This window comes from Phocoena sinus, chromosome 5, assembly GCF_008692025.1.
Source record: "Phocoena sinus isolate mPhoSin1 chromosome 5, mPhoSin1.pri, whole genome shotgun sequence".
In the NCBI taxonomy this organism is placed as follows: Eukaryota; Metazoa; Chordata; class Mammalia; order Artiodactyla; family Phocoenidae; genus Phocoena; species Phocoena sinus.
In genome coordinates, this window is record NC_045767.1 from 132,874,230 (window position 1) to 132,893,528 (window position 19,299).

Genomic DNA, 19,299 nt, shown 5'->3' on the forward strand with positions numbered 1-19,299 from the left:
ATATAATTGTTAATAGCTATGTTTCTACTTAAATGCACTTGTGCAAAGGAATTATAATTCATCTAGAAAACCATTTAGAGTTCCCCCCAAATATCCAATTTAAATAAAATAACACATTTCATAAAACATCTTTTGTGTGTAAATTTAATTACAGTACTTTTATAAGCACCTTCCATCCCCCCAAAACACTGTTAACAAGCTGTGAAAGGGAGACAAACTTTCATGTATCAGAATTTATATTTCAAATTCTTTATATATAAATCTCAATTTTTTATTTTGGCAAAATCGGGATTAAAGGTTTATGCCTTCTCCCACTCTAGAATGTTTACAAAGTAAAATTTCTAGTCAAGATATGAATATGTAAATCTCATATCTAGCGTTAACTTACAGTAAAATAATTAAAACTTTATGGCAGTGAGCTAAGAGTCTTTGAATAAATACAAATTAGGAGCATATTTAACAACTTGAGAACAACTAATTATCAGTACAATTCAGACTTAGGATAATGTCCTTCTTTGGTAATCATATCCTTAAATTCCCTCTGAGTTTTTATTTACATGTCTCACCACCACACCCAAATAAAGCCTAGCAGAATGATGAGCACTCAGATATTGGAGACATCACTCTGCTTGAGACTTTATTGGCATAAGTGTATTTTAAATTTCAATTTTAAGTTGGCCTTTCTAAGAAGCTGTCTATACAGATGAACGAAGGGCATAAAACAGAACTTCAAAAGAAATCAGACATTGGCTTCTTATGATGACATGTTGAAAAATAGGTTCAGAAATAAACATTTCAGCTGTAATATAAACTGAACTACAATTAGTATTTCAGACTTTATTTTACAACTATAAATGGATACTATTCAAAGTAAAAAGTACGTTCATAAACATTAAAGCCTATTATATAACATTGGTAGCAGTTAATAGTTTCTTAGTCTCTCTATATAAATAATCAATGAACCGATAATTTTCTCCCTATTCTGCAAAGCCAAATAGCCAATGCAACTGATTTCAGATTTAGGATTTTTTTTTACAGTCACTCAAACATAAAAAGTAATGTTAATACCTTCGGAAAATTATAAGCATATGAAAGGACAATTTTAAACTCCTACACTTTATACTGTTAGAGAGTTCTAAGACATTAAAGAGTTTTTCTTCTTAAACTAGTTAAGAGTAATAATGTACAGAAAAAGCTAAGAGAATTTTGTTATGCAAGCAAATAATTATACTTCAGACTGGAATTGCTTTTGAATTTATTTTCTCTCTAAAGAGAAACCAGAAAGAAGAGAATCGTGTGAAACTAATAAACCATCCCATTGCTTTCAAACAATTCCGTTTCATACAGAAACTTCTAAGCAATCACACTGTTACGTGGGTGGGTATCTTTTCCTTCACTCCTCTTCTGGTAGACCTGGAGAAGTTAGATAGAGAAGGTCTAGATTTGGAAGCAAAGGAGAAAGAAACACATAATAAGAAATGCTATCCAGCAGACCAATTTACTCATGCTTAATTTCTTTTTATAGCCGATGAATTATGAAAAGTTACCACGGTTTTTCAGTGCTGAAAGCAACTTCATATTTTCCTACCTTTCAGTATAAATACAGCACTGTATTTGTTTAAAAGTCTGAATTTATGCTATTAAGGAGGTTTTACAGTAAATTATTTTTCATCTAATAATCTTTTATTTTTGTTTTGTTTTGTTTTTTTTTGTTTTTGCGGTACGCGGGCCTCACTGTTGTGGCCTCTCCCGTTGCGGAGCACAGGCCTCCGGACGCGCAGGCTCAGCGGCCATGGCTCACAGGCCCAGCCGCTCCGCGGCACGTGGGATCCTTCCAGACCGGGGCACGAACCCGTGTCCCCTGCATCGGCAGGCGGACTCTCAACCACTGCGCCACCAGGGAAGCCCCATCTAATAATCTTGATTTGCTCAGTGACCCACATTGGTATTCTCAACTATTTTTTTTTTAGTATTATGGATATGGATTCCTGACATTTATACCAACTAAGAAGGTTATTTGGAGCAGGTTAAAGAAAGATATCAGAACCAAAATCTTACTTTGGGGTATTTTATTTAACAAACAGAATGGTCCCAGAGAAAGACAAATACTGTATGATATCACTTATATGTGGAATCTAAAAAATACAACAAACTCGTGAATATAACAGAAAAGAAACAGACTCACAGATATAGAGTACAAACTAGTGATTACCTTTAGGGACAGGGAAACGGGGAGGGGCAAGATTGGGGTAGGGGATTAAGAAGTACAAACTATTATGTATAAAATAAACTACAATGATATATTGTACAACACAGGGAATATAACCAATATTTTATAACTATAAATGGAGTATAAAGTTTCAAAATTGTGAATCACTGTGTTGCACACCTGTAACTTATGTAATATTGTCCATTAACTATACTTCAATTTTTTAAAATTGTTCTGAGGATTCTTAATACTACAAGACCATTTAATAATTAGTAGTTAGCAATACATTTTAAATATATGGTAGGGAAAAATATAACTAATTTTCACTTAAGAGGATCATGGATATTTTACAGGAAGAGAATTACTGGTGCCAGGGTTTCTCTAGGCAGTATAAATTTTAAAAAATTTATTTCCAGCTTTAACAGAGACATAATTGACATATAACAACATTGTGTAAGTTTAAAGTGTAAACTTTAACTTAAGGGATCCCTTAAGTGATCACCTAAGGGATCCCTTAAGTTCCAACACATTCTAACAAATCTGCACTTTTACTCCCCACTCTCGCAACATTTTTGACCTCACATTTTACATAACATCATACTTAATGGTGAAAGACTGAATGCTTTCCATCTAAGATGAGGAATAAGACAAGGATGTCTGTTCTCACCACTTCTATTCAACATTGCACCAGACTAGTTAGGGCGATTAGACAAGGAAAAGAAAAGGCATCCAGATTAGAAATGAAGAAGTAAAACTACATCTATTTGCAGATGACATGAGCTCATACATAGCAAATCCTAAGGGACCTACTAAAATCTATGAGAATTAATAATTTCATTAAGGTTATAGGATATAAGGTCGATAAGCAAAAATCAATTACAGTTCTATATATTAGCAATGAATAATTCAAAAATATAAATTAAGAAAATTCCACTTACAATAGCACCAAAAGAATAAAATATCAGGAGTAAGCTAAACAAAAGAGGTATAAAAATTGTATTCTAAAAAATTATAAAATGTTGAGATAAACTAAGTTAGATCTGATTACAGTTGACCCTTGAACAACGTGGCAGTTAGGGGCACTGACCCTTCACACAGTTGAAAATCTGCGTATAACCTTACAGTTGTCGCTCTGTATCTGTGGTTCTACATCCACAGATTCAATCAACCACGGATTGTGTAGGACTGTGGCACTTACTTAGTGAAAAAAATCCACGTTAAGTGGACCTACACAATGCAAACCCATGTTGCTCAAGGGTCCACGTTCATGTATTGAAAAACATAATTGTGAAGATAGCAATACTTCCCACATTGATCTACAGATTAAAGATAATGCTATCCAAATCACAGCTGCCACTTTGCAGAAACTGACAAGCTGATATTAAACTTCATACAGAAATTCAAGGAACCAGAATAACCAAAACAATCTTGAACTACAAAATTGGAGAACTCAACACATCCTGATTAAAAACCTTGCTATAATAATGCAATCATCAATAGAACTATTATAGGATTAGTTCAAGGATTGACATTACATCCATGAAATAGAACTGAGAGTCCAGAAATAAACCCTTACATTAGTGGTCAACAGATTTTTGACGGTAGTGCCAAGGTAATTCAATGAGGGAAAGAACAGTAATTTCAACAAATTGCGCTAGAACAATTGGATATCCATATGCAAAAGAAGTTGGACTCCTTCCTCACACCATACACAAAATTTAACTCAAAACGGATCATAGACATAAATGTAAGATATAAAACTTTTAGAAGAAAATATAAATGTAAATATACGTGACCTTGGATTAGTCAATGGTGTTTTAACATATAAAGTACAAGCAACCAAAGAAAATATAGACAAACTGGACTTTAACAAAACTAAAAACTTAGGCTTCCCTGGTGGCGCAGTGGTTGAGAGTCCGCCTGCTGATGCAGGGGACACGGGTTCGTGCCCCGGTCCGAGAAGATCCCACATGCCGCGGAGCGACTGGGCCCGTGAGCCATGGCCGCTGAGCCTGGGCGTCCGGAGGCTGTGCTCCGCAACGGGAGAGGCCACAACAGTGAGAGGCCCACGTACTGTAAAAAAAAACCAAAATAAAACAAAACAAAACAAAAAACTAAAAACTTTTGTTCTCAAAGGACAACATCAAGAAAGTGAAAGGACAATCAATAGAATGGAAGAAACTAATTTGCAAATCATATATCTGATGAGGGCCATGTATTCAAAATATCTAAAGAATTTTTACAACTTGACAATAAAAAGACAAGTAAGTCAACTGAAAAACATGGGCAAAGGATTTGGATAGCTGTTTCTCCATAGAAGATAGACAGATGGCCAGTGGATACATGAAAAGATGCTCTACATTGTTAGTCATTAGGGAAATGTAAATCAGAATCACGAGATACCACTTCACATGCACTAGCATGGCTATAATAACAGGTACTGGTGAGAATGTAGAGAAATTGCAACACATATATTGTTGTTAGGAATGTAAACTGCTGTAACCACTGTAGAAAATAGTTTGGCAGTTCCTCAATAAGTCAAACACAGAGTAACCATATAATGCAGCAATTTCACTCTTGGGTATACACCCAAGAGAACTGAAAAGATGTTCAAACAAAAACTTGTACATGAACGTTCAGAACAGAATTATTCTTCCCTCCTTTAGACAACGAATCATCCCAAATTGAGGAGGGGGACTTTGAGAGCAAGATTTATGATTCTTTCCCCTTTTCCTCTTTTTGTGAGTGTGTATGTGGATGCTTCTGTGTGAGATTTTTGTCTGTATAGCTTTGCTTCCACCATTTGTCCTAAGGCCCTATACGTCCGTTTTTGTTTTTTTTAATTTCTTTTTCTTAATAATTATTTTTAATTTAATAACTTTATTATATTTTACTCTATTTTATTTTACTTTATCTTCTTTCTTTTTTCCTTCCTTCCCTCCTTCCCTCCTTCCTTCCTTCTTTCCTTCCTTCCTTCCTCCCACCGTCCCTCCCAGAGTTATTCTTAATAGCCAAATAGCCATGGTGGCTTACTCCCTTGCCATAGCGAGCTCTGAATATATAGGCTTTGCTTGTTCTCACTGAGATGATCTTCCTTTTCTCCTGCAGAGTATTACCACTCTGCGTGAAGAGGTAACGGAGGCCAAAGGAATGGCTGAAACGGAGCAGGAGAGAGTAGAGAAACTCCGCCTTGCAAGTCTTTCCAGGTAAGATGACACCTGCCTAGGAGCCAGAGTCAGCTGAGAATTTAGCAGAAAAGTATAAGTGTGGTATCCTGGAATTTAAGGGAAGGGATTTTTGCAGATTGAGTGCAGTCAGTTGCTAAATTCTGCTGAGAAATCAGAGGGAAAACTAAGCAAATGAAGATGATTGACGTTATTTTAAAGAAGGCGTAAGATTAGAGTAGGTTAAAATGTGCATGGAAAATAATGAATTGGAGACGAGGGATACAGAAGACTCATTCGAGAGCCTGGATTAAGGAGTGTGTGCGTGTGTTGTTTTACTATGTAGCCTTACCAGCGTTTAAACCTCACCTCCGTGTCGACACGACGATCCAGAGGGCAGAGAGCATGAAGACAGTGTGAAAGTGGCACTTTGAGATTCCTGAGAAAGTGGGAAGGGAAGGGATCCATACACAGATGGAGCAATGGTCAGACCTTCCATGAAACCCAGAGGAAGAGGAGGGTCAGGGTGGGCAGAGTAGGAGGGGGATTAGATGGGAGTCTTGTTTTGTACTTGGAGGCTGAGGGATATACTATGTGATGACTTCTCTTTTCTCTGTGATATGAGGCAAGGCCATCTGCCTGAAGATTAGGGCCTAAAATTTGAGGTGAATAGAAGAAGTTAGAAGCAGTTATTGTGGAGCGCAAGGCAGCAAGTTGACCACAGATATGTAGGTTTGCTGTACAGTTTGGGATTCGATGAAGAATTTGAAGCATTTCCAATCTGACTTCTTATGTATTCTCCAGCAGCAATAACATATCTGTTTGAAGACTTCAGGATCCTTCCAGAACAATGAGATGTAAACAGAGCAGCAGGAAAACGTGTAATACTGGCAGCAATTATGGAACTAATGAATGATACAGTCTTAGCAAGAGAAAGGGACCAGTCAAGGGTCAATGCTCTGGAAGGCCTGATGGGGTTAGAATAGTGGCAGTGGCTGACCCAAGCTCTAGGCATGACCACAGGTGTGCAGGGCCAAGACCAGTGAAGGAGGCCTTGGGAAAGCCTGTCTATTCTGCCTATTTCTCTTCTCTAATAGAATTTTAACAAAGCAAAGCAGAAGACATGTGGTTTGCATTATTATTTTGTTTATAAATATTCTGAGTGGTAACAGGTAAGCTCTCAAGGATTTTAATTATAAATTAGCAATATTCTGAGGAATTGTAGATACACGGACAAGATTTTTAATGTTTCTGGTGAAAATTGCTAATAATTTTGTTAAGATCAGGAAAGTTTAGAATTCATCTCACACTTTGATATTGTTGCTGGTGTGGAGAGAATTGTGGCATTCAATATCACACATCACTATTAAAAAAAAAATACATCCCAAAGTGGAATGTATTGAAGGAGTTAATGATAAGTGATTTTGTTTTTCTCAAGTCACTTAAAAAATATTCTCTTGTTATTGTCTAAGAATAATATATTTTTCAAATACATTACGGCAATGCAATAATAAAGTTTACCTGATATCACTAGGTCACTAATTGAATACATAATTGAGAACAAACAAAAAATTTATGCTACAAAGAAATTTTAGATTCCTAAACATGTTAGACAACAGCTACCTTAACTAAGTATCTGCAAAAAGAATTATTACACACTTTGTAATGAGAAATCAGTTTCCAAAGTGAATACTCTAAAATTTGGCTTTAGTCCATCATATACATATTTTGCATAGGGGAATGTACATGTATTATAATAATATATATGTAAAACATAGCTGTATATTTAAGTATTCAGTGTTATATTGTATATATTATCATAAAGGCATCAGGTTCTTTATAAAAAAGTTTTATTTCATCGGTAAATTAGGAACATTAGGGATTTTCTCTGACATGGTCTTCGGACACTAGACTATGATGAACTGAGAAAACAGTAATCTTCTATATTTTATTTAGTCTTGAGCAAGACGTCCTACAGATACTGTAGTCCATGCAAGAATCCCCTATACTTCAAGCTGCTCTCCGCTATTCACACACTATAAAGGTTTACAGGCTAAACTTTAGGGGCCAAGTCTTATCTTCAAGGAGCTCACATTCCAGTACTTGGTAAAATTTGATGAAATAAAGTAGAATATGATAAATGACTTTAAAAACCTGCTGATAAAAATGCAGTGACTGTTGAGAGTGGAACATTATTTTAAGCTCTTTGGATGAGGGCGGGCCTCATATAGGAAACGGAGTTGGAAGAGAACCCTGGGGCTCGAGGCAGGGTTTGCACTTGGTGAGATGAGCGAGGAAGAGTTCAGTCTGGCAGCTAATATCAGGAAATAAAGCTGAAAATGCGTGTTGGGGCCTGACGGTAGTACCTCTTAAATTCTAAGACAATAAATATTGATAAAAGTTTCATTTCATTTCTTTGAGCAAAATTGTTGGAGTGTCTGCTGTATCCCAGGCACTTTTTTCGGCTGAAAATAGGAAGATAAATAAATGCAACCCAATGATGAGAGTCTAGCTAAGCTACCCCATGGTGTTGCTGCCAGGCATGCATTTTGTGTGGGGCCTTAAACTGACACCAGCGCCTCCCACAAACGAAGCACATGCCCTGGAGAGCAGTGAAAGGTCACAAGCAAATGGAAGTTCCTGACGTGAAGCCCCAGCAGCCCTTGTGATCAACAGTCTCCCTGTCTCCCAGGGCCTGGTTACCTTATGTGTCCCTTAGGTAAGACCCCCTGGGGCTTACCAAAACCATGCTCTTTTGGTCTGAATTGACTTATCAGGCCCTTGCCCAGGAATCCAAAGGACTCCACCACAGACCCTACTAAAGGCACGTGTGTCCCCCAGGTCCCCTCTCTCTGTCTGCACTCTGCCTTGGCCTCCCCATGTGGCCCCTTGGGGCATGCCGGGTGCTTCTTCTAGGACTGTAATAAACTTCTCTATTTCAACATATCTGTGGTCAGGTGTTGCAGTAAGGCTCACTATTCTCTACTCTGTGCTCCACTTAACAAATGTTAATTTAACAAAGTCAGAACACCCACACTCTGCTTTCAGAGAATTTCTAGCGTGTGGAGGGAGGTAGGGAGGAGTCCAGTCAGTTAACACATTATTACAGGGCAGTGAGTCGGTTATTTTGACAGAAGTATATGCAAACGGGGCTGAGAGCAAAAAGTGGGCATCTAATAAAATCTGTAGGGGTATCAAAACCAGGGGAGGTGTCTTGAAGGACGACTTGATAGTGAGGAAAAGAGTAAGTAGGCAGAAGTGTAGCTTGAGGAAGGGCAAGAGGTGAAGAATGGACTGACTTTAAAGCCATGTTAATAATTCTAGCTACTACGTGTTTAGCACTTACTATGTGCTAGGTACAGTTACGATAAGGTACATACCATTACATTACCAGCTCCATTTTCCAGGTCTGGAAGTGAAAGGAGGCTTAGAAGAGATAAGTGACTTACCAGAGATCACCAGTGGGTGAGCTGTGTAGCCAGAGCTAGAACCTAGGCAGTCCCGTCTTAACTCTTATCCACTCTGAGAAAGGGCAGGGGAGAAGAGGTGATGCCGCAGAGGCACCCTTCGTAATGTGTCCTTTGTTAAATTATGGGAGTTCTCACTGTCCTGAAGGCTACAGAGACAGTTAAGGATTTTAATCAAGGTGTGACATGATTGGATTTACAGTTTAAAAAGGTCAGATGATAAAACAAAAAATGGATTTTCCAGAAGAGACCTGGAGGCCGGAGTGGTCAGTTAAGGTGTGGCAGTCATGTTGGAGAGATATAACAGGCACTGAAATAGTAGTAAAGAGATGAAAAGGAGGAAGCAGGCTGTCAGGTAGAAATGACAGGCTGAGGAACCGAACGGAACTGGACACTAGGGCACTCTGCTCAGAAGTTTAGGTTGGGACAGTACCACGTTACATTTCACAGCACTGTGCCTAATACACAGTAACTTTGAGAACACAGGGGACATACTTGAGTGGAAGGAATTAAAGAGTTTACTTTTAGCTATTCATTCAGTCGCTCATCAAATATTTCTGAAGAGCTGATGACCAAAGCAAAGTTCCTGTTCTCATGAAACTTACATTCTAATGAAGAGAGGAAGATGCTAAACAAACAACAGAGTAAATACATGTTATGTCACATGGCATCACGTATTATGGAGAAAAACAATCCAGGAAAAGGAAAATTGGAAATATCTTGGGCAGGTTGAAGAATTGCTTTAAGACTTTATTTTGGTACTGCTTTTTTACATAAAGGATCATCAGGGAAGTCCTTCCTGAGGACATGCATGGTATTGGAACAGAGAGCTGAGTTACAGGAATAGCTGTGCAGAAGCCATGGTGGAGATCTGCATGTGCACTGTGGCCATGGGCTTCGAGTATCTGCAGGGCAGCTGAGGTGATTCCAGGTAGGCAGTTGGACACCCTGTACAGGTCCTGAAAGGAATAGTGATTTATTCCAGAGATGGTCAGAAGGGAGCAGGGTGTCTTTGAAACCAAGGAAAATTCATTCTACAACTTGACCCATGGAGACAGCTGATGTGTTCACTGAATTTGAGAAGAAGGAAGTCACTAGGGACCTTTCCCAGAATGCAGTGGGAACAGTGCATTGAAAATACATGGGAGGAAAGGAAGTAGCCACTTTTCAAGAAATTGGGCTGTGCAGAGAAGAACCTGAGCTGGTCACTAGAGAGCACTATGGGGCCAAGGGTGCACCTTCTTTCTTTTCCTTTTCTTTTTTTTTTAAAGATGAAATAGATCAGTTTTGACATATTGAACATGCTAGGGAAGAAAGGCAGTAATTGTTGGATCAAGGTTCCTGAGGTGTGGAGAGATGAACCATAACCAAGAAAGGAATCTCCTAATGCAAGACTAGGAGGGGAAAACAGAAGGCGCTACAGATGTAGATGTTTGTAGTTTGAGGGCAGGGTCTGGTTTTGAAGCTTGATTACCTCCATTTTCGCTGGGAAGAGGAATCATCTCTTGCCGTGAGTTGGATAAGGAGGTTAAAAAGTTTAAGGAAACTGGAGGTCATTAAAGGCTTGAAATAGAACTGAATGGGAATCAGAGGTGCTTAAAAGTAAGAAGAGTTCTTTGCAGAGAGCGCCACTGAAGTTGGAGGTGAAGTGCTCCCCTAAAGTGGAGATTCTGCGCTGAAGGCAGAGTTGGCTTTCGGATAAGACGAAGAGGCAGAATAGGGTGAGAAGGGCCAGGACAACAGGATGGTTGCATAGGGTTTGGAGGCAGAGCAGAGATTTGGTCGGGGTGGGGGGGAATCATGACTTTAAGGGCGTAGGAGTAAGGCAGACAGTATGGAGGCTGGTTGTCTGGGTGTGGAGAAAGCACAGAGACCCAGCGTCGGAGTGGAATGAAATAATACAACTGAATCTATATACTAAACAGACTCACAGGCATAGAAGACAAACTTACGGTTACCAAGGGGACAAGTGAGGGCTATGGGGATTACCAGATACAACTACGATATACATAACATAGGTAAGCAACAGGGACCTACTGTATTGCTCAAGGAGCTACATTCAATAGCTTGTAATAACCTACAGTGGAAAATAATCTGAAAAAATATATAACTGAATCACTTGGCTATACACCTAAAACTAACACAATATTGTAAATCAACTATACTTCTACAAAACAATTCTTTTTAAAAAGGCAGAAAATAGAGAAGTAGAAGCATTTACATTTGAATGGTAATCAAGGGTCTCAATTTTAAAAGGTAACTTTACCAAAAGTATTTTCTTAGCCATTACCTCTGGGAAAGGAAAATGGGCGACAGAGGAGGGTGGAAGACTTTTACTTTTGACTTTACAGTATTCTTCCAGACTGTTAGAAAAAAATGTTATACCATGAACATGTATTATAACTATTATTAAAAAGCTAGAAAGAGTATGTGTTAATGGAGTGTGTCGTTACCTAGAGCACATATTTATCGATAAAATCAGGGCTGTAGTGAGATGATACTGTTGGAAGTGGACATCATCAGAGTCCCCACCTCAAAGCCCCTACCTCATTTCCACATCAACCTATAAGCTCAGATTTCCTGACACCCTTCTTTTGCTTTCCTTCACTCTAATTCACTTAGGGCTGAAGGTAATGCCAAAATATTTGTGAGAAAAAAAAGTATTAGAAGATAAACTTTATATGGCAAGATTTTCTATTTAATTATCTCAACAGTTAGGAAATCTCACTGAGGATCTTTGAGGGGGACTCTGTGAGAAGGAAAAATTGACGGAGTAAATGTAATCGGGCTTTCCCATCAAGTGAGCTGAAAGTCTAAACCACTCTAAAAGGTTAATCTGTAAAACTTCAAAGTCAAATGTTTACCTTACCTATCCCTTTACAGTCTTCCTTGACCCTAACTGAATGAAGTCAAGACATGTGATTTTATCTAAAGCACGTAGAAAACAGAGGGGGACAAATGAAGAGAGATTCAGCCTCAGAGTTCCACTACTTATGTCTATAGTGCCTTTATCTAGTACTCAAAGTACCTTTGTTGCAAGACATATAAAAAAGATGCAAGTATTTAGGGCAGTGAGAATCATACTATGAAACTTGAAGATAGCACTTAGAGCACTGGTTGACCAAGCTCTTGGGAAATCATCTTTTTTTTTTAATTTTTAAGAAAATTTTATTGAAGTATAGTTGATTTATAATGTTTTAATTTCTGCTGTACAGCAAAGTGATTCCATTATACATATATATATTTTTCATGTTCTTTTCTAGATGGTTGATCACTGGATGTTAAATATAGTTCCCTGTGGGGAAATTAACGTTTTTCTTTCAGTGGCTCTTATACTAATGCTGGATTCCAAAATGTGACTTTTACACATTCTTCAAAGAACTGTAGCTGGAATGTAGGACTAGTCTAAACACTGAGAAAATGGATGCTGTAACCTGAGCAGTTCTTTAAAAGGATTACCCAACTTTTGTAAAGGATTGCTATTATTTTTTTTTGTTTGTTTTTGTTTTTTTTTTTTTAAGGATTGCTATTATTAAATAGTTTATATGGCCTCGACTTACGTTTCCCTTTGGTTTACAGATTTGCTTTATAGGTCAAAATTTTCCTTAACTTTGACAATTCAAATTTCACTACTCTATCTTGTTTGCTTACAGCCCTAGTTTTTATGGCAGGTGTTTGGTGGAGAAAGCCAATATAACCTGTGGCTGACTAAGGGCTTTTGTCTGCATTTGTGAAGCATCCTTTCCTGCATATGCAGGAATTCCCTTGCTACTGTGAAATGCCTCTTTGTTATCTGTGGAGGAGTGCTGGAAAAATCATGAACTTCTCCACTCCTCCTAAGCACAGATTTTACCGTTATTCATATGAGAGACTGAAATTCATTATCGACATACACCAAAGGATTTTTTAACATATAAGACACTTTTAAAGCATGTTTTAGTCCCCATTAATTGGCTTCTCAAGAACTTCCTCTTGTATCTTTCTGGATTTCTCCACCAAATTTCTTTCTCATATTTTGATAGCAAAGATTAATTTGTTACAGATGCAGGCGTAGAGAACTTGTCTACGGGTTTTTGTCTCAGTCCTCTTGGTAAATGCTTATTACTGAACTGCTCTTCCTTTATTTAATATCCCACTACAGGGTCTTCACTGGTTTGAAAAGCGTGTATTAAACACCAGGCACAGCAATCATTCTTTTCCCTGAATGCATAGTGCCATAAATGCTCCAGTCCGCAGGCCAAATGAATAGGCTAATTTAGCAACGGCCTGTGTTATGTTAACCAGCTGAGGGATATTTCTATGACTTTTTTTTAAAGGAAGCTATATTTCATGTGAATTAAAGAGCTTAAAATAATTACAATGGAATGTCAAGTTTCTTATTTTTTAGTGTGAAGTAACAAACTTGGGCGGTGTTTGATGTTAACTGATTCAAGCAGTATTACTGGTGATGGTGGTAGTGTAAAATCAGGAACAAAATTCTATTCAGAATTTATCCTTAAAGATGCAACCATCATGACCAATTCTATTAGTGAAGCTGGAAAGCTGCCCTGTCATTAAGTTGATTTTATATGTGAAAAGAAATATTTTCAGGAAAAATAAATTACTAAGTGTTGAGGCTAATAGATCATCCATTTGGTGGTGTTGGGCAAACGTGTGCGAATGCTTTCAAGCATAGAGTGGTGTGAATGGGAAACGTGCTTGTTCTGGACCACATAGAGAGCTAGTCAGAGATTTTCAGAACACGTGTTTAAAGATACCTTTATAATTAATTACATTCTCCTCGTGCCTGATTTTTTTAATTATGAAAAATTTCAAACACACACAATGGTATTAATCCCCATATAACTATCACTCAGGTTCAACAATTATCAAGATTTTCCTACATTTTCCTCCTCCATCCCATTAAATGATTAAAGCCATTCCCAAACATCATTTCATTTCACTGTTAGTATGCAAACCATTAGTATGCATTCCTTAAACTGACATCACTCTAAAGCCATTTAAGCATTGTCAGGTATCTCTAATCTGGAACATTGCCTAAATGTAGTACAACTCTTTCCATCAGAAATACCTCAGGGGAAGGGCACTCGTGAATGGAGAGGCATACATCTCCTCTGAAGGCAGTTGTACCTGTGTAATTTTCTTCTCATTGCCAAATTAGCTGAAAAAAAAAAAAAGAGGAAAATATCAGGGGCGTTTACAGAAAATTAGTTGTTGTTTAATCTGTAGACTGTGAGGGAATACTTGCGATCCAAATTATACTGTGATTATTTGCTCTCTGTTCAGATGTGATTGTGATATAAAAAATTAATGGGATGCAAATTCAGGACGGGTATTCCTAACAGTTCATTGTTGATGGTGGGATTTAATAGTAAAATTCTTCTCCTACATGACTTCTTTCTTAATGTTTCTAGACTTCTTAGTTTACATAGTGAATTAATCACAAATATTTTACAAGACTATTGTCCAAGTTGCTCTGTATTTTGAGAGGAGAAACAATTTGAATAGCAACTGCTATAAACAGTAAGAAGGGATCAGCTGCTTTCTGAATTGCGAACTTGAAACTTTTTTCTTATTTATGTAAAGAGGTCAGACCTGGAAACGTCATTTGAAATAGTCTCAGTGATCAAACTTCTAGCTAAAAGGCAGAGACTGAATGTTTAACCAGTCATGCACCATTTTCTGTTGTAAATGGAGAAGTATATTATCAAGTGAATAATCTAACACATTTAGATATAAATGGTGTCACCTTTCTATTTAAATTTGGGTTGGCTTTTTCCTTAGAAAACGTTCTAATTTTTTTTTCTTTTTTACTTGGCAGCGCTTTGAAATCTTAGATGTTTGGTTCTGAAGTAAAAGCACTTTAAAATAACTTTGTTTACTAAATCCCTGTTAGTTAAGAACAGCATGACTGATATAATCCTTGAAAAATGTGTCAAGTAAATTAATATTATTTATCTTGACCACACATATTTTTGACTTTTTTTGGCTCTGTAAACACAATAATGCTAAAACGGCACTTTTTAAAGTGACACATCTAACTATGTATCTAGAAATAACAGCTCTCTTTTTACTTATAAGGACACCATATCTATGATAGCTTTGGAATCAATTTTCTTCGAATTTAGAAAAATAGTGGTCAGATATTTATCATCATTCTAAAATCCAGCTATTTTTTAAATAGCCAAATAACAGACCTAACGGGACAGATAACATACTTCTGAAATCCTACACACTCACCCCCAAGCACACCTACGCGATTTCCGACAGAGACACAGTCATGCTCAGAGGCCCATTCACACAAACAGGCACGAAAACAAGTCACTCGGTACAAATCCATCCAAGTCCTACCTGGTCTCTGTCCGGGGGTAAGTAGAAGACTCATCATAAAAACAAGAAACAGAAAAAAGAATTGTTGCAATCTCATTTTTCTGCCACACTGCGGTGGAGCAAAAGCTCGCAAGGTAAACCCAACAGTCTTTGAACAGTCTCTGCGGTATCTGTGTGGCGCTCTTCACATTCTGAGGACAAACCTCAGAGCACAGCCAGCTGCGTTTTCCAGAAAGGTTAATGCTCCCTGCAGATAAGGTTACTGGTGCTGTTTTGCGGTCGGAGCCCCTCGGCCCCAGACCCCTCCTCCCGCCCCGGCCACGCCCCTTGATTTCCATAAGTAAATATTGGTGAAATAAACCAGTCAAGCGTCCTGTGACTTGGGTGGAAATGTCCGCCGCCGACTCCTAGGAGAGGCGGACTGCGCCCAGAGCAGGGTGTGGAGAGTGTGTAGAACCACACACTGGCCGGGCTCCCTCCCTCACCATTTACATCTGTTTACACTTTGCATTGTGCACATCGGTGTCACATGCAGAAACCCAGAGGAATGACAGGAAGTCTCTCGTCCCTTTCAGAAGGAAATCTGAAGCTCTAACTTAGACTGCCAAATGCTTTGTGGCGGAACACGTGCTGAAATGCTTTCTCTTTTCCAAACCTACTGCAAAGTGGTGCCTGTTTGCCCCAAATCTCTAAATTTCTTGATCTATGTGGGTTTACATCAATAAACATTCCTGGGATTTAGAATGTTCTGAAATTAATCTGAAAAATGTTCATCTTTTTTATTTTGTAAAGTGCAATTTCTAAAGTAACAGAGATCATTTTCATCTGCAGCGCATCCAGGATTTTAAAAAAGTAAGTTCAGGCAAGCCACAAATTCACGAAATCTGGGTTCTTTTAAAAGACATATATGGCGGCTGATATACTTCGGACACAGAAATTAGGAATGAGCTCAGAAGACAAAAGCAGTCTCATGTCATCTTTTACACACATGCTCCAAGATCGCTTGTGGTTTTAAGTGTTTCCTTGCCTGTCACATGTAGCTGTTACAAATGAAAATGACTGTACTTAACTATAACGTAAGTGGAAATGATAGTGTAGACACGGTCAAATTCAGGTAGATCCCAAATACCAAATCTAAAGCATCTGCGACTTGTGAATTGGCAGGAAGTTTGTTGCATTTCACTTTTCTAGATTCAGGTAGTTGGTACACAACCTTGGGCTTCCTAAGGTTTGAAATTAATGCATAATTTGCTTATCTTAGACATCAGTCAGTAAGAATCCCTGCCTGCCTGCTTATCCATGAACTTTATAACAGGCAAGAGCATACAGCAATTCTTAAAATCATTTTCTTAAAATCCTGAGAATATTTGCCCATCTGGGAGTTAAAGGGCACTATGCAGCCCTGCTGCATTTATACATCATTCCGTAACATCAGTTGAATGCAAGAGTATGGACTCATGATATAAAAGTGCCTCACGAATAGCAAAGGTGATGTTCAGATTTTACTCCCCCTGTAAGCTTCTCAGTACAGCACCCTGGAAAACCAACTGCAAGCTGACAAAACCGAGTGTTAAATCGATCAAACCAACAGGAGACCAATACAGATTTTGACAATATGACTTCAGTCCAAGTCTTAGGTCTATTCAAAGGTATTACTATGGTCAGCCTTCTTTATGGATAAGATAGTGACTACCACAAACTGCGTAACTGATTCAAATTTGTGTATTTCATTACCATCTGACCAAAAATGAACTCCTAGAATACGGCTAACATAAGCAAGTACTGTGGAAGGTGTTCCCACCAGTCAGGATACAGCAAAGTGTTGTATTTAAGTCATGTAAGTAAACTACCTGGTTTTCCACCTGAAAGAGTTAGAAAGCAAGATAATGTATTATCATTATACATTATCTTTTAGCAAGATAATGTATTACAAATACATTACATAAATGTATTACAAATTTATGAAAGTTAAGGCGTTATTTATTTACATATATTTTAAATTGTTCTTTCCAGATATAACTTAAGAAGAAGTTGACGATGACAATTAAGCAGTTGGTTTTCAGAGTCCAATAATATAGTGTATAAAGCTGACGGGAGAACTGAAATGCTAGACATTGGACAGTGACCAGTGAGCTCGCATTTCTGCGGGTCATGGATCAAGAGTGGTGGTAAATCACTCGAGTTAGCATTGAGCAAGCTGGCCTGGGGAAATCTTAGTGGCAGAGCACTAGACTGTAAAGATGAGAGTGGCTGTCCACGCAGTGCTTTCAGCCTGCGTCTGGATGAATGTGAGCAGAAACCTTGCCCTGTCCCCCCGCCCCCTGCCATCTGCAGCACAGGTTGGCCTCCTTAGAGTGAGCTGCGCACCATCCCTCTGGGCCAGTACCGCGCTAAGTGCATCACACGCATTACTTCCCTTAGTCCTCCCCAAACACTCTGAAGGTCTGCCCCCTGTTTATCAGATGAGAAGACTACTAAAGAGGGTGTAGCCTCCAAGGCGACACACGTGGGAAGAGGAATAGATGGAATTCAGATTTCCTGACCTGGGATCTCAACCATTTTGTCCCCCTCCCCTCTAAGGCTCAAGTCCTAGTTCTTATAATAATAGCCTGTCGAAGCTATTATAAAAAATAAGAATAAGTTAGGAATATCCTTCTTATGCCGGGTTGAAATTCCTGCCAACCTGGAACCTCAGAATGTGACGTTATTTGGAAATGGGGTCTTTGCAGATGTAATTAGTTAAGATGAGGTCATAGCGGGGTAGATTGGGCCCTAAATCCAATATGACTGTCGTCCCCGTGAGAAAAGGAGACACACAGAGACCTACAAGGAGGACGCCACGTGACAATAGAGGCGGAGATTGGGGTTAGGCGACTACAAGCATGGGAACACCAAGGATTGCCAACCACTACCAGAAGTTAAGAGAGAGGCAAGATTCTGCCTCCAAGAAAAACTCAACTCGGCCAACACCTTGATTTTGTACTTCTGGCACCTGGAATGATGCGAGAACACGTTTCTGTTGTTCTCCAGCAATTTGTGGTACTTTGTTACAGCAGCCCTAGAAAATCAGTGTATTGGGTTAGCCAAAAAGTTCGTTTGGGTTTTTCCATATGATGTTCCGTACTTTTTTGGCCAACCCAATACTGCTATATCTTCTATAAGTAAACATATTCTCTATATAATTCTATGAAAACATACTTATTTTTATGGTGGTATACTGTATATGTCAGGTATTTAACAAAAGTTGTCTTATTTAGACATGATAGTATGATGTAAGTTTCATCTCCATTTCACAGATGAGAGAACACACTCAGAAGTAAATGACTCGCCCCCAAAGTAAAGAGTTAATGGCAAAGCCAAGATGAGGCCTGTGTCCACCCAGCCCAGTGCTTCCTACTCCTGTGATTTTGGTCCTGAGGCCCTACCCCGCCTGTCCTGTCTTCCTCCCGACTTGGGTCTCACTCTTTGTTCCTCTAGCTCTCTCCCTGCAGTAGTGCTCTCTCCAGCCTGAAACTTCTCTCCTGGGCCCCTTCTTATTAGCCTCATGCAGCCAGGCATCTGAATTGAGTCTGCCTGGTTGACCTACTCCTTCCCCCATTTTCCCTGATATGGGGCACACGCTTTCACCACGATGCTGAAACCAGCGTGTCTCATATAAACTCAGTAAACTTTCAAATAGGTCTTTTCTGTAAACACTTCAAACCATCCAAATTAGGCTACCCTCTGCTCACATTTTTCTCTTTTCTTATTTTTGCTCACGTCTTTCTTTTCTTCAAAAAGACCTGCTCTGTTTGCCCCAGTTTTACTTAATTGGAGTCCTACTAGTTGTCCAGGATTTAATCCAATCATTCAAGATCAGTTCAACAAATATTTGTTGTGTACTTAAATTATTACCACATTCCAGGCTCTGGTTCTAGGTACTAGGGATAAAATGAGGAATCAGACACAGTCCCTACTCTTGAATTTAATGTTTACTCATTAAATTTTATCTAATTTAATTTAATTTTCTTATAAATTCATTAGATTTCCTCTATAAGCATTTCCTGATGCCTGCCAACTGAAAGCGATTTCAGTTCTGTTCTAGGAATCTGGAAACTGTCCTCTGTTATCATAGCCTTTTTACCACCAC

At 38.5% G+C, this 19,299-nt stretch overlaps 1 protein-coding gene across 2 annotated transcripts; it reads right to left on the bottom strand.

The window, feature by feature from the left end:
* Nucleotides 1–128: 128 nt before the first annotated feature.
* Nucleotides 129–15,447, bottom strand: APELA (apelin receptor early endogenous ligand). 2 transcript variants are annotated; one of them, XM_032631794.1, is made up of 3 exons: nt 15,192–15,447; nt 13,912–14,001; nt 129–1,437 (listed from the first exon to the last, which is right to left on the bottom strand). In XM_032631794.1, the coding sequence occupies exons 1-2, from the start codon at nt 15,265–15,267 to the stop codon at nt 13,913–13,915; spliced, it is 165 nt and encodes a 54-aa protein (XP_032487685.1). In that variant the 5' UTR covers nt 15,268–15,447; the 3' UTR covers nt 129–1,437; nt 13,912. The 2 variants fall into 2 exon arrangements, with proteins under 2 accessions (XP_032487685.1, XP_032487684.1); XM_032631793.1 differs by lacking the exon at nt 129–1,437 and adding an exon at nt 9,587–9,799 and having other exon boundaries at nt 15,192–15,444.
* Nucleotides 15,448–19,299: the final 3,852 nt, after the last annotated feature.

Coding starts and splice junctions, on each gene's coding strand:
- APELA (XM_032631794.1), bottom strand. CDS start 15,267: ATGAGATTGCAACAATTCTTTTTTCTGTTTCTTGTTTTTATGATGAGT. Junction 14,002..15,191: donor TACCCCCGGACAGAGACCAG/GTAGGACTTGGA, acceptor TTTTTTTTTCAG/CTAATTTGGCAATGAGAAGA.